The sequence below is a fragment of the Gorilla gorilla genome, chromosome 1 (assembly GCF_029281585.2).
Source record: "Gorilla gorilla gorilla isolate KB3781 chromosome 1, NHGRI_mGorGor1-v2.1_pri, whole genome shotgun sequence".
NCBI classification, from domain to species: Eukaryota; Metazoa; Chordata; class Mammalia; order Primates; family Hominidae; genus Gorilla; species Gorilla gorilla.
Genome location: NC_073224.2, coordinates 101,193,889 through 101,208,312, shown reverse-complemented (window position 1 = coordinate 101,208,312; position 14,424 = coordinate 101,193,889). Strand labels below are relative to the sequence as shown.

The 14,424-nt window shown below is 52.1% G+C and overlaps 3 protein-coding genes across 11 annotated transcripts in view; 2 read left to right on the top strand and 1 right to left on the bottom strand.

The window, feature by feature from the left end:
• DAP3 (death associated protein 3) overlaps positions 1-14,424 on the top strand; it is a 133,813-nt gene that overhangs the window by 20,026 nt on the left and 99,363 nt on the right. The gene's annotated exons all lie outside the window — the stretch shown is intronic.
• LOC101134978 (protein misato homolog 1) lies at positions 856-6,402 on the top strand. Of its 9 annotated transcripts, none has more exons than XM_031010760.3 (14): positions 856-1,002; positions 1,095-1,230; positions 1,723-1,792; positions 1,900-1,975; positions 2,233-2,287; positions 2,373-2,511; positions 2,667-2,784; positions 2,866-3,000; positions 3,102-3,254; positions 3,528-3,659; positions 3,733-3,916; positions 4,110-4,252; positions 4,343-4,452; positions 4,747-6,402. In XM_031010760.3, exons 1-14 carry the CDS (start codon positions 919-921, stop codon positions 4,883-4,885), a joined length of 1,674 nt encoding a protein of 557 aa, XP_030866620.3. In that variant the 5' UTR covers positions 856-918; the 3' UTR covers positions 4,886-6,402. The 9 variants fall into 9 exon arrangements, with proteins under 9 accessions (XP_030866620.3, XP_030866617.3, XP_030866605.3 ...); XM_031010757.3 differs by having other exon boundaries at positions 4,744-6,402; XM_031010745.3 differs by having other exon boundaries at positions 3,733-3,917; positions 4,148-4,252; positions 4,343-4,419.
• On the bottom strand, positions 4,540-7,627 carry LOC129526672 (GON-4-like protein). Its single transcript, XM_055361578.2, has 3 exons — positions 6,777-7,627; positions 6,584-6,686; positions 4,540-5,553 (listed from the first exon to the last, which is right to left on the bottom strand). The coding sequence occupies exons 1-3, from the start codon at positions 7,160-7,162 to the stop codon at positions 5,404-5,406; spliced, it is 639 nt and encodes a 212-aa protein (XP_055217553.1). The 5' UTR covers positions 7,163-7,627; the 3' UTR covers positions 4,540-5,403.

Here is a 14,424-nt window from a genome sequence, read left to right as displayed (position 1 = left end):
CGGGTTCACGCCATTCGCCTGCCTCAGCCTCCCGAGTAGCTGGGACTACAGGGGCCCGCCACCACGCCCAGCTAATTTTTTTTTGTATTTTTAGTAGAGACAGGGTTTCACCGTGTTAGCCAGGATGGTCTCGATCTCCTGACCTCGTGATCTGCCCGCCTCAGCCTCCCAAAGTGCTGGGATTACAGGCGTGAACCACCGCGCCCAGCCTATTCTTTCTTTAGAATAGATCAGTGGTGGTGTATTCATACAATGGACTATTCGGCAGCGATGAAAATGAATTATAGATATTTGCAAAAATATGAATTACATAAACCATATTGAGCAAAAGACGCCAACAGATACATACTCTCTTTACATAAGGTGTTAGATACACAGAGATAGATAAATACGTGTAAATGATAGAGATATGATAGCTAGGCCAGTCCACAGGTTATTAGTCGTGGTCCACGTGACTTCTGAAGAGATGAACGAGCATGGGAGGCTTTAGGGGAGCTTCCGCTTTTCTGGCAAGGTTTTATTTTTGCTCGGGGAGCTATCAGCCAGCGGAGAGATCTGTGAGAAGGCATAAGACCTCAAGACAAGTAGGAGGCAGAGCCTTCCACAGCCCGCGCCCTGGCGGCCCCAAGTCAGCGGCAGAGACGGCGCCCACCCCGCTCCACCGTGGAGCAGGAGCAACGGCGTGGCCCGTGGAGCCCCGCCCCTCACAGGCAACCACAGAGAAGCCGGACTGGGTCACGTCTAGGAAGAGGTAGGAAAGGATCGGCGCATCGTTTCTCCAATGGGAAAGGATGTGTTTGCGGACCAATAAGTCGCCGAGAATAACACCCGCCCACGCGCCTGCCAAGCCAATCGGCTAGGAGCAGCGAGCAGCGAGCGGCGGGGCTGAGGCGCTGCGGCCCCGTGGAGCAGCGCAGTATGGCGGGCGGGGCCCGGGAAGTGCTCACACTGCAATTGGGACATTTTGCCGGTTTCGTGGGCGCGCACTGGTGGAACCAGCAGGTGAGGTCAGCCGGCAGCTACCCCCGAGGAGCCCTTCGGGATCTACAGTCCCGACGTTCAGCCGGCCTGCCTCGTCCTCTCTGCTTCCCCAGGATGCTGCGCTGGGCCGAGCGACCGATTCGAAGGAGCCCCCGGGAGAGCTGTGCCCCGACGTCCTGTATCGTACGGGCCGGACGCTGCACGGCCAGGAGACCTACACGCCGCGACTCATCCTCATGGATCTGAAGGGTGAGGTGGTGGCAGAGTTAGCCGATGCCCCTTATTTCTCTTCCGCGTGCCTAGTCCTTGCGCTGCCGTTATCTTCAAGACCCTCCCACCTTACCGAGCTCCAGGACCGGAGATGAGGAGCTGAGCACAACATGCCAACACTCGAGGGGCCCACGACAGTTGCTCAAGAGCCATTTCGGGAATAGGCTGCTAGGCCCTGGAGACAGTGAGGACTTGAACTGCAGCACTCCTGTCAGACCCCTGGATGTGGTTCCCCCCTCTCCCCCACCCCCCGGACCCACAGCTAATGACTAAGCTGAGAACCGAAAGATGGAATCTAGATTCTCCTAAGCCAAGGTTTTTCCCCCAACTAGTGTATATCCCAGAAAGCTTGGAAGAGCCAAGTGCTGGAGAGATGGTGACAGCAGGTTGTCAGGAGATCAGAGGAAGGTTAGCTAGAGGGGGAGGGTGCCCAGGCTTTGACCTAACATTGTCTCTGTTATTTCTGTACAGGTAGTTTGAGCTCCCTAAAAGAGGAAGGTGGACTCTACAGGGACAAACAGTTGGATGCTGCAATAGCATGGTGTGTAACTGATGTATGGATAAGGGTGGGGATCGTGTATGTACGCAGAACGCTGGATAACTCTGATCAGAGTGCAGTTTCTTTGATCAATCTCCAAACTCTTTCAGGCAGGGGAAGCTCACCACACACAAAGAGGAACTCTATCCCAAGAACCCTTATCTCCAAGACTTTCTGAGTGCAGAGGTGAGGGCCTCCGTCCTGAACTTTTTAACCCAGTGCTACAACCCGAGGGTCTCCATAGGGGCAGGTAAACGGGGATTTTAATCATTTTAAATGTCTTAGAATGGTATTTTGGGAAAAAGCACTCCTTTTCCTAAGGACTGCGACTCGGTGAACAGAAAGGAGGCTATGCGGTGTGGCCAGCCAACTCAAGGAGGATGAAGCAACCTTTGCCTCTAAACTGCCTGGAACTAAATGTAGATTTTTCTGACCCCTCCCAGGGAGTGCTGAGTAGTGATGGTGTTTGGAGGGTCAAATCCATTCCCAATGGCAAAGGTGAGACTTCTCCAGATACTGATGGATGGGGGTTTGGGTAGAGCAGAAACATGGAGAAAGGTACATTTCCTCTGCTTGTTTTCAGGTTCCTCACCACTCACCACTGCTACAACTCCAAAACCACTTATCCCTACAGAGGCCAGCATCAGGGTCTGGTCAGACTTCCTCAGAGTCCATCTCCATCCCCGGAGCATCTGTATGATTCAGAAGTACAACCACGATGGGTATGGGGACCCCAGAGGCTTTGAGGCAAGAAACATGGGTCCCCACCAATGCAGGATGAGGCTCTTGAGGCCATCTTCCCTGCCCTTCCCCAGGACAAGAGGCTGAGGAGTTGAGGGAAGAGATGTAAGTCTTGGATCGTGTTTGCTTGTGGCAGGGAAGCAGGTCGGCTGGAGGCTTTTGGCCAAGGGGAAAGTGTCCTAAAGGAACCCAAGTACCAGGAAGAGCTGGAGGACAGGCTGCACTTCTACGTGGAGGAATGTGACTACTTGCAGGTAGCGGCATGGCAATGTGCACTCCAGGGTGGAAGCTCTTCTCATCCTGCTAACTATCTTTCATCACTCACCCCCGCCCAGGGCTTCCAGATCCTGTGTGACCTGCACGATGGCTTCTCTGGGGTAGGCGCGAAGGCGGCAGAGCTGCTACAAGATGAATATTCAGGGCGGGGAATAATAACTTGGGGCCTGCTACCTGGTCCCTACCATCGTGGGGTGAGTGGAACTTAGAGAAGTAAACAGTCACACGGTGGGGAGGGAGAAATGAGAATCCCAGTGGGAGAGTTGCTTAATACAAACCACTCTTTCTTCACCAGGAGGCCCAGAGAAACATCTATCGTCTATTAAACACAGCTTTTGGTCTCGTGCACCTGACTGCTCACAGCTCTCTTGTCTGCCCCTTGTCCTTGGGTGGGAGCCTGGGCCTGCGACCTGAGCCACCTGTCAACTTCCCTTACCTGCATTATGATGTAAGTCTCGGTGCTCTTGTTCTGACTGCGGCAGGCTACAGGGCCTCCTCATGCTCCCAGTCAGCCGCTGTCTGTTACTGGCTCTGTTCTTGAGGCCCGAGCTTGAACTCAGCTGTGATGTGGCCTCTCAGATCACACTGTCCTATGCTTGTCCAGCCTGGGGTCAAACATACCCCTGATTCGTCCCCTGGGTCTCTCTGGTGTTAACATTCTGCCTCCACACATTCTTTTCCAGGCCCGAGGCCAAGTGCCCCTCTTGGTGTCTTCTTACAGGCCACTCTGCCCTTCCACTGCAGTGCCATCCTGGCTACAGCCCTGGACACAGTCACTGTTCCTTATCGCCTGTGTTCCTCTCCAGTTTCCATGGTTCATCTGGCTGACATGCTGAGCTTCTGTGGGAAAAAGGTATGAAGTTTTGTGAGGGGTTGGGTCAGTGCTGAGAAAATGTCCTATAACGTGTTTTCTTCTTTCTCTTTAGGTGGTGACAGCAGGAGCAATCATCCCTTTCCCCTTAGCTCCAGGCCAGTCCCTTCCTGATTCCCTGATGCAGTTTGGAGGAGCCACCCCATGGACCCCACTGTCTGCATGTGGGGAGCCTTCTGGAACACGTTGCTTTGCCGAGTCAGTGGTGCTGAGGGGTATAGACAGAGCATGCCACACAAGGTGAGAGCTGTTGGTCCTTAGGAGTCCTTGTCAGATTTTTGTCTCATATCCATCTTCCCCTAATTTCTCTGGGGCATTCTAATGATACTGTTCCCTCCCCACCCCTTAAAAACGAAAAAAAAAAAAGGGCTTTGAATATCTTGATCCAGCTGATGGCCTGAGAACATAAGAATTCTGTTTCTTATTCATGCTGCCACAGACTAATGGTGGTTTTGGCTTTGTTCTGGCAGCCAGCTCACCCCAGGGACATCTCCACCCTCTGCCCTTCATGCATGTACCACTGGGGAAGAAATCTTGGCTCAGTATTTACAACAGCAGCAGCCTGGAGTCATGAGGTCAGTGTAACGGTTGCTCCTGCCCTTCTTGCCAACCGCAACCCTCCCTTGACTTCTTACGCACTTAATGGCTGTTCTCTGCCCCCACAGTTCTTCCCATCTGCTGCTGACTCCCTGCAGGGTGGCTCCTCCTTACCCCCACCTCTTCTCAAGCTGCAGTCCACCGGGTATGGTTCTGGATGGTTCCCCCAAGGGAGCAGGTATGTAGGAGGTGAAGAAAACTGAGATTTCAAGTATGGGAGAGTTTTTACTATCTCCATTCCTGGATTAAAAGTGCTGAAAAAGTCCACAGTTAAACATTCCTTTATTCACCCTATGGCTCCCAAGAAAAGCATTCTTCCTCTGGAGTACTGGTGTACTAAGGGGACAATACACCAAATTTGTTGAGTTTACAATCAAGTCTACTAAGGTTGGACTTCCTTATCAGTTTGGCGAGTCCCAGGGCAGAATAATCATCCATCTACAGGTCTCTGTTTCCTCTCCCTCCACAGCAGTGGAGAGCATCCCAGTGTTTGGGGCACTGTGTTCCTCTTCGTCCCTGCACCAGACCCTGGAAGCCTTGGCCAGAGACCTCACCAAACTCGACTTGCGGCGCTGGGCCAGCTTCATGGATGCTGGAGTGGAGCACGATGACGTAGCAGAGCTGCTGCAGGAGCTACAAAGTCTGGCCCAGTGCTACCAGGATGGTGACAGCCTCGTGGACTAAAGTTCCCAGTGTGGGAGAAAGGAGCTAGTTTGCAATAAAAACAGCTGGATGCAGGAGCCCAGTGTCTTCGTGCAGAGGAGCTCAATGTCGCGGGACTAGCTACACTAACATATGCACTTTTTACATTTAGAAACACTGTGATTAGACCACAGAACAATAAATATGTGCCATCAGACCAAAAAAAAGTAGAGAAAGGAGCTGAACTCCACTCTCGATGCTATTTACAGAGGACATCTGTAAAGTCTTCGTAAAAGACCTTGAATGATGCCTAGGATGGCAGAGCCCCTGGGTCCTACTCCATCCTCCAGCCTTTGTCCTTGTCCTGGCCTCCTGCTCTCCAGATCTGTAAACTGGGCTCAAGGACTGTACAAGCAGAGTACAACTACCCGCCTCCCCAGTGCCAGGGCGCCTGTTGGGTTTGGTCCTGTGTAGATGATTCCGAGTCTCATTCATCCAGCTCCTCTTCAGACAGAAGGTCCCCATGGTCAGACAGCTGGTCTGCATTGCTGGTACTGGTTGCATCATCCTCATCCTCAGAGCTGGCTTCACAGGCAGTGTGGAAGAGCTGCATGAGTTCTCGAAAACGGTGGGAAACCTAAGAAAGGAGGAGGGCTGTATTCACTGGTCTTTTTTTTTTTGTTTTTGAGACGGAGTCTCTCTCTGTTGCTGAGACTGGAGTGCAGTGGCACTGTGTCGGCTTACTGCAACCTCCGTCTCCTGGGTTCAAGCAATTCTCCTGCCTCAGCCTTCAGAGTAGCTGGGATTACAGGCGCCCACCACCACGCCTGGCTAGTTTTTATATTTTTAGTAGAGATGGGGTTTCACCATGTTGGCCAGGCTGGTCTCAAACTCCTGACCTCAGGTGATCCACCCACCTCGGCCTCCCAAAGTGTTGGGATTACAGGAATGAACCACTGCGCCCAGCCTCACTGATGCTTTGTAACAATGTTAACATTTATGAAGCACTATATACTGATTTGAAAAATCTCTTGTTTATTCCGCACAGCAAGGTTGGGAGAGCTATGTCATTATAGATAAGGAAACTCAAGAGGCTAAATGTTTTGCCCAAAGTCACATGCCTCCTAAAAACAAAACTGGAATGGAAACTGGGGCTTCCACTTTAAAATCCTGGCCGGGCGCAGTATCTCACCTATTCCCAGCACTCTGGGAGGCTGAGGCAGGTGGATAACCTGAGGTCAGGAGTTCAAGACTAGCCTTGCCAACATGGTGAAACCCCGTGTCTACTAAAAATAAATAAATTAGCCTGGCATGGTGGTGGGTGCCTGTAATCCCAGCTACTTTGGGAGAGGCTGAGGCAGGACAATCACTTGAACCTGGGAGGTGGAGGTTGTAGTGAGCTGAGATTGTGCCACTGCACTCCAGCCTAGGCGACGAGTGAAACTGTGTCTAAAATAAATAAATAAAAATTTAAAAATCCTCAAAATCTAGTGTCCTTTCTCTTCTAGAACCACTACCACCCTGATGAGTCAAGCCTTTCCTTAGATCAAACCTTTACAAAAACCACTTATTATCTTGGATATGAAAACTCCTTCTTTGGCCTTTCTGTCTCTTAGTTGGCCACCTTGACCTCTTTTTGCCAGGTCTTCACCCCAACCCGCACCTACCTCAGCAGGGGTCTTATTTCCCAGCTGCTGGGAGATGATGCTGAAGGTCTGTGGCTGTGCCCCTTGCTCCTGGCACATGGTGAGGATCACACGGTCAGCTTCCCTGTAACCCAGATATCATGATTAACCCTAGGGAGCCACATGGATGTGGTCTATGCTCTTTTCCAAACACACGTCATCCACCCTTACCTACCTTGTCCACAGGACAACCTTTTCCCCAGTGGAGCTGACCTTGCTGTTGTTGGCACACACCGTAGCTTCTGCGGCCTTTGGCTGCTGCTCCCCCTCTGGACCCTTGCCCTGTGTTCCACTGTCTTTAGCCAAACCCCCTCTAGGGGCTTTGGGAGAAGTCTCTGAGGTGTCAATTCCTGATGGAGATTCATGGACAGGGCACGTCCTGTCTCTTGTCTTCACCCTAGCTCTGCTTGAGGGCAGCCATCTCTCTTGAGTGTCTGGTTTCCCGGACACATGTCTTCTCCCTGCATCTCTGGTCTTTGAGGAAACAGGACTCAGGAAGGAAGCAGGGGGTTCCACGGTACCAGGCAATTTCTCAGTTTCTGATGCATCCCAGACCAGCATCAAAGCCTCTGACTCACTCACTGCCTTTTGGCCCTCCCTCTCTTTCTGAAGTCTGGGGGATGCCTTGGGGCAGGAGAGAACCTCAGGCCCAACCTGGTTTCTCTTAACAGTGTACAGTACAGCTCCAGTTGTGGGGGGAAATTGAGGAGTCTCTGGTGAACGAGGTGGTGGGCCATCCAGGAGGCGTCGTTCTGTAAGAGTCACTTCTCGAGGGGATGGCAAAGTGCCCCCCACTGCCAATCCTGCTTAGGAGGAAAATAAGGATCTCAGGGTACTGTCAGGATCAAGATGCACCTAAGCACGAGAAATTACCTGTGGCCAGGTACTGTGCAAAAATTCTAATAAAAAAGAGTGCTGTGCATGGTGGCTCACACCTATAATGTCCGCACTTTGGGAAGCCAAAGTGGTGGGACTGCCAGGAGTTTGAGACTAGCCTGGGCAATATGGTGAGACCCCATCTCTACAAGAAAATATAAATAATAAAAGAGTTGGGTGGAGGTGAGGGGCATAATGTCACTTATGCAAAGATATAAAGTCCTACTGCCAAAGCTGAGAATGGCCCAGTCTTTAGGATGTAGATTACAGTAGATTTAGAGATGGGGGAAGGGTTTTAGGAATAGAAACACAAGACAATGTTGAATCATGTGAAATTTGTAGCACTTTTTTTTTTTTTTTGAGACAGATTTTTGGTCTTGTTGCCCGGGCTGGAGTACAGTAGCGTGATCTCAGGTCATGGCAACCTCCGCCTCCGGGGTTCAAGGGATTCTCCTGCCTCAGCCTCCCAAGTAGGTGGGATTATAGGTGCCCACGACCGGGCCCAGCTATTTTTTTTTTTTTTTTTTGTATTTTTACTAGAGATGGGGTTTCACCATGTTGGCCAGGCTGGTCTTGAATTCCTGACCTCAGGTGATCCACCCACCTCGGCCTCCCAAAGTGTTGGGATTACAGGCGTGAGCCACTGCGCCCGGCCACACACTCTTAATTCTGCAAGAGGAGTAAGGCCATAGGATAGAAAAAGCCTGAACAGGAGAAGGGCTTCTTATGGGTCCATCAGTGAAAGAGGTGGTATATCCATCCCTGAAAAGGGTGTTATTTATCCAGGCTCATGGAGGTTCCTGTCTAGGGTATAGAAGAACGAGACTGAAAACCAGAAGGGCTGGGTTGGCAGATCACTCACCTGAAATAGGCATCTCTCTTTCTGGTGGTCCTGACAGTCCTGTTCTGGGTGGCCTTATGGGGCTCCTTGCTCTTGTAGGATTTGCTGTCACGGACCCACAGGGATGGTCTTCCGGGTCAAAGGTGTCCTGACCGCCTATGCCTTTGGGGCCCAGCAAAGGAAGAAGCCCTGCCTGATGCTCACCAAGTCAACCCACATGCATATCTGCTCCAACAATTTTGTTTTTTTAAGAGAAAGAGTTTCAATTGGGTGCAATGGTACATGCCTGTAAACCCAGCTACTTGGGAGGCTGAGGTGTGAGGATCACTTGAGCCCAAGGGTTCAAGATCAGCCTGGACAACATAGCGAGACCCTGTCTCAAAAACAAACAAACAAACAAAAAGAGGCCAGGTGTGGTGGCTCACACCTGTAATCCCAGTACTTTGGAGGCCGAGGGCAGGGATCACTTGAGGTCAGGAGTTCCAGATTAGCCTAGTGAACATGGTGAAACCCCATCTCTACTAAAAATACAAAAATTAGCGGAATGTTGTGGCGGGGGCCTGTAGTCTCAGCTACTTGGGAAGCTGAGGCACGAGAATTGCTTGAACCCAGGAGGCAGAGGTTACAGTGAGCTGAGATTGTGCCACTACACTCCAGGCTGGACGAAAGTGAGACTCCACCTCAAAAAAAAAAAGAGACAAGGTCTCATAGATAACACAAATTATCTTGCCCAGGTTGGAGTGCAGTGCCTGTTTACACAGGTATGACCATAGTGGTACACTATAGCCTCAGACTCCTGGGCTCAAGTAGTGATCTTCTGGCGTGAGCCTCCTGAGTGCCCCTTTGCCCAGCTACTGCTCCAAAGATTTTATTTTGTTTTATTTATTTATGTATTTATTTATATATTTATTTTTTTAGCTGGAGTTTCGCTCATGTTGCACAGGCTGGAGTGCAACGGTGCAATCTCCACTCACCGCAACCTCTGCCTCCCAGGTTCAAGCGATTCTCCTGCCTCAGCCTCCCGAGTAGCTGGGATTACATGCATGCACCAACATGCCCAGCTAATTTTGTATTTTTAGTAGAGACAGGGTTTCTCCATGTTGTTCAGGCTGGTCTCCAACTCCCAACCTCAGGTGATCTGCCTCCCAAAGTGTTCAGATTACAGGTGTGAGCCACCACATCCGGCCAGGGGAAGGGTATTAATACTGGATTTGATTCCTAATGATTCCACTCTCCACTCCACCCTACTGATCTCCAGCTAGGGCACTATTCCAAGCAGAGCAAGGAGGTAAGGCCCCTCCCAGGTCCCAGAACCTCCTTCGCTGAACATCCCTTCCAGCACATCCATGGCATTCCTGAGCCTGTGAAGATCAGACAGGCTCCGGTTTCAGGTAGCAATCCCTCCCTATCCCAGTGCTTTATGCTTTGGGTGAGCCTGAAAAGTCCTTGCCTTTTTCATCTCTTCCAGGAAGCCCATGAGCCTCCAGAGGCAAAAAGGTATGGAGTAGGTTGGGGAAAGAGACAAGGGAAAGGCCTAAGGCACAGAAGACAACAGGAAGAAAGCAGGACAGGAAAGAATACCTCGGTGATCTCCTGGGGAAGGCAGTCTGCACAGCCTTGGAGGACCTTGATAATCTTCTGGTGGTGTGAGGGGTTCTCTGCAAAGCAAATCTCCAGCTGCCGAAGGAACTTGCGGCTCTTCTCAAAAGCCTGCTGCTCCTCAAACTACCAGAGTGGAAAGTGGGCAAAAGAGGAGTCATGATACAGCTAGAGCAGGACTTGAGGGTTCTAAGGATAAGAACTAGTGGACTAAGACACAAGAGATGACAGAACCCTGGTTTAAAATTCTAGTTTACAACTATGAGATCTAATTAAAAACCCTAACCTCCATCCACCTTGGGCCACTGGTGGGTAGCCACCCAAAGCAATTAAGATGTGAGCAACAGCTTCAAGAGATGTATATATTTCAAGTTGTTTGCTGTATTATGGATGTGAAATGAGACACTCAAACTCATGTAATATTTTAGAGCTTACATTACGAAGAATTTTCAGGCCTTGCAAGGTGGCTCATGCCTGTAATCCCACCATTTGGGAGGCCAAAGCAGGAGGATCGTTTAAAGCCAGGAGTTTAGCCGGGTGCGGTGGCTCATGCCTGTAATCCCAGCACTTTGAGAGGCCAAGGTGGGTGGATCATGAGATCAGCAGTTCGAGACCAGCCTGGCCAAGATGGTGAAACCCCGTCTCTACTAAAAAATACAAAAAAATTAGCTGGGCGCGGTGGCAGGTGCCTGTAATCCCAGCTACTCAGAAGGCTGGGGCAGGAGAATCACTTGAACCCGGGAGGTGGAGGTTGCAGCGAGCTGAGATCACACCACTGCACTCTAGCCTGGGTGACAGAGCAAGACTCCATCTCAAAAAAAAAAAAAAAAAAAAAGCCAGAAATTCAAGACCAGCCTGGGCAACATAGCGAGACTCCATCTCTACAAAAAAACTTAAAAATTAGGCAGATGTTGTGGTGTGCACCTGTAGCTATTTGGGAGGCTGAGTCAGGAGGATCCCTGGGGCCTGTGTTGCCCAGGCTGGTCTCAAACTCCTGGCTACAAGGGATTCTCCCACCTCAGCCTCCTGGAGTGCTGGGATTACAGGTGTGAGCCACGTGCATGGCCGAGACACTGTCTCTCTCCTTTTTTTTTTCTGGGGAGGTGGGGACAAGTTCTTGCCCTTGTCACCCAGGCTGGAGTGTTAGTGGAGGAATCGTGGCTCAGTGAAGCCTCAATCTCCCAGGCTCAAGCAGTCTTCCCACCTCAGCCTCCCAAGTAGCTGGGACCACAGGTGTGCACCACCACACTCAGCTAATCTTTTTGTTTTTTGTAGAGGCGGGGTTTTGCTATGTTGTCCAGGCTGGCCTCGAAACCCTGAGCTCAAGCCATCCATCGGCCTTGGCCTCCCAAAATGCTGGGATTTCAGGTGTGAGCCAAAATACCCGGCTGACATTATCTCTTTATTTTTATTTTGTTATTTTTTATTTTATTTATTTTTTTGGCATGGAATCTCACTCTTGTCGCCCAGGTTGGGGTGCAGTGGCATGATCTTGGCTCACTGCAACCTCTGCCTCTAGGGTTCAAGCGATTCTTCTGCCTCAGCCCCCCTAATAGTTGGGATTACAGGCACATGCTACCATGCCCGGCTAATTTTTGTATTTTTAGTAGAGACGGGGTTTCACCGTGTTGGCCAGGCTGATCTCGAACTCCTGACCTCAGGTAATCTACCCACCTTGGCCTCCCAAAATGCTGGGATTACAGGCGTGAGCCACCACGCCTGGCCTATTTTTTTATTTTTTATTTTGAGATGGAGCCTATCTCAGCTCACTGCAACCTCCGCCTCCTTGGTTCAAGGGATCCTCCTGCCTCAGCCCTGCTAGTAGCTGGGATTACAGGCACGTGCCACCATACCTGGCTAATTTTTGAATTTTTAGTAGAGATGGGGTTCCGCCATGTTGGCCAGGCTGGTCTCAAACTTCTGACCTCAGGTTATCCACCCGCCTTGGCCTTCCAAAATGCTGGGATTACAGGCATGAGCCACCGCACATGGCCTATTTTTTTATTTTTTATTTTGAGATGGAGCTGATCTCGGCTCACCGCAACCTTCGCCTCCTGGGTTTAAGCAATTCTCCTGCCTCAGCCTCCCAAGTAGCTGGGATTACAGGCACCCACCACCATGCTGAGCTAATTATCTCTTTTTTTTTTCTGAGACAGAGTCTCGCTCTGTTGCCCAGCCTGGAGTGCAGTGGCACAATCTTGGCTCATTGCAACCTCTACTGGGTTCAAGTGATTCTTCTGCCTCAGCCTCCTGAGTAAATGGGATTACAGGCATGTGCCAATACACTCGGCTAATTTCGTATTTTTAGTAGAGATGAGGTTTCACCATGTTGGCCAAACTGGTCTTGAACTCCTGACCTCAAGTGATCCACCTGCCTCGGCCTCCCAAAGTCCTTGGATTACAGACGTGAGCCACCACACCCAGCCTTAATTATCTCTCTCTCTTTTTTTAATCCTGTTTACCTCTCTTCGGATGCTCTAGGGGCCCTCTGTAGCTGTAGCATTCAAAAGCCAGGGGTCAGGAAAGAGAATCTTGCAACTGAAATTTGATTTTGGGAAGCCTGTTGAACAGGTTTTTTTTTTTTTGAGACAGAGTTTTGCTCTTGTTGCCCAGGCTGAAGTGCTGTGGCACAATGTCGGCTCACTGCACCCTCTGCCTTCCAGGCTCAATCTATTCTCCTGCCTCAGCCTCTTGAATAGTTGGGATTACAGGCATGCGCCACCACGCCCAGCTAATTTTGTATTTTTAGTAGAGACAGGGTTTCCCCATGTTGGTCAGGCTGGTCTCCAACTCACGACCTCAGGTGATCCACCTGCCTCGGCCTCCCAAAGTGCTGGGATTATAGGCGTGAGCCACCATGACTGGCCCTTACAGGTTTAAAACTCTTGAAAAAACAGAACAGAGTCTTGGCTCTCCCTCTCCCTCTCCCTCTCCCTCCCCCTCCCCCTCCCCCTCTCCCCACGGTCTCCCTCTCCCTCTCTTTCCACGGTCTCCCTCTGATGCCGAGCCAAAGCTGGACGGTACTGCTGCCATCTCAGCTCACTGCAACCTCCCTACCTGATTCTCCTGCCGAGTGCCTGCGATTGCAGGCACGCGCCGCCACGCCTGACTGGTTTTCGTATTTTTTTGGTGGAGACGGGGTTTTGCTGTGTCGGCCGGGCTGGTCTCCAGCTCCTAACCGCGAGTGATCTGCCAGCCTCGGCCTCCCGAGGTGCCGGGATTGTAGACGGAGTCTCGTTAACTCAGTGCTCAATGGCGCCCAGGCTGGAGTGCAGTGGCGTGATCTCGGCTCGCTACAACCACCTCCCAGCCGCCTGCCTTGGCCTCCCAAAGAGCCGAGATTGCAGCCTCTGCCCGGCCGCCACCCACCCCCCGTCTGGGAAGCGAGGAGTGTCTCCGCCTGGCCACCCATCGTCTGGGATGTGAGGAGCCCCTCTTCCTGGCTGCCCAGTCTGGAAAGTGAGGAGCATCTCTGCCCGGCCACCATCCCATCTAGGAAGTGACGAGCGCCTCTTCCCGGCCGCCATCACATCTGGGAAGTGAGGAGCGTCTCTGCCCGGCCGCCCATCGTCTGAGATGTGGGGAGCACCTCTGCCCTGCCACCCTGTCCGGGATGTGAGGAGCGTCTCTGCCCGGCCGCCCCGTCTGAGAAGTGAGGAGACCCTCTGCCTGGCAACCGCCCCGTCTGAGAAGTGAGCAGCCCCTCCGCCCGGCAGCCGCCCCGTCTGAGAGGTGAGGAGCCCCTCCGCCCAGCAGCCACCCCGTCTGGGAAGTGAGGAGCGTCTCTGCCCGGCAGCCACCTCGTCCGGGAGGGAGGTGGGGGGGGTCAGCCCCCCGCCCGGCCAGCCGCCCCGTCCGGGAGGGAGGTGGGGGGATCAGCCCCCCGCCCGGCCAGCCGCCCCATCCGGGAGGTGAGGGGCGCCTCTGCCCGGCCGCCCCTACTGGGAAGTGAGGAGCCCCTCTGCCCGGCCAGCCGCCCCGTCCGGGTGGGAGGTGGGGGGGTCATCCCCCCGCCCGGCCAGCCGCCCTGTGGGGGAAGTGAGGGGCGCCTCTGCCCGGCCGCCCCTACTGGGAAGTGAGGAGCCCCTCTGCCCGGCCACCACCCCGTCTGGGAGGTGTACCCAACAGCTCATTGAGAACGGGCCATGAAGACAATGGCGGTTTTGTGGAATAGAAAGGGGAGAAAGGTGGGGAAAAGATTGGGAAATAGGATGGTTGCCGTGTCTGTGTAGAAAGAGGTAGACATGGGAGACTTCATTTTGTTCTATACTAAGAAAAATTCTTCTGCCTTGGGATCCTGTTGATCTGTGACCTTACCCCCAACCCTGTGCTCTCTGAGACATGTGCTGTATCCACTCAGGGTTGAATGGATTAAGGGCGGTGCAAGATGTACTTTGTTAACCAGATGCTTGAAGGCAGCATGCTCGTTAAGAGTCATCACCACTCCCTAATCTCAAGTACCCAGGGACACAAACACTGCGGAAGGCCGCAAGGTCCTCTGCCTAGG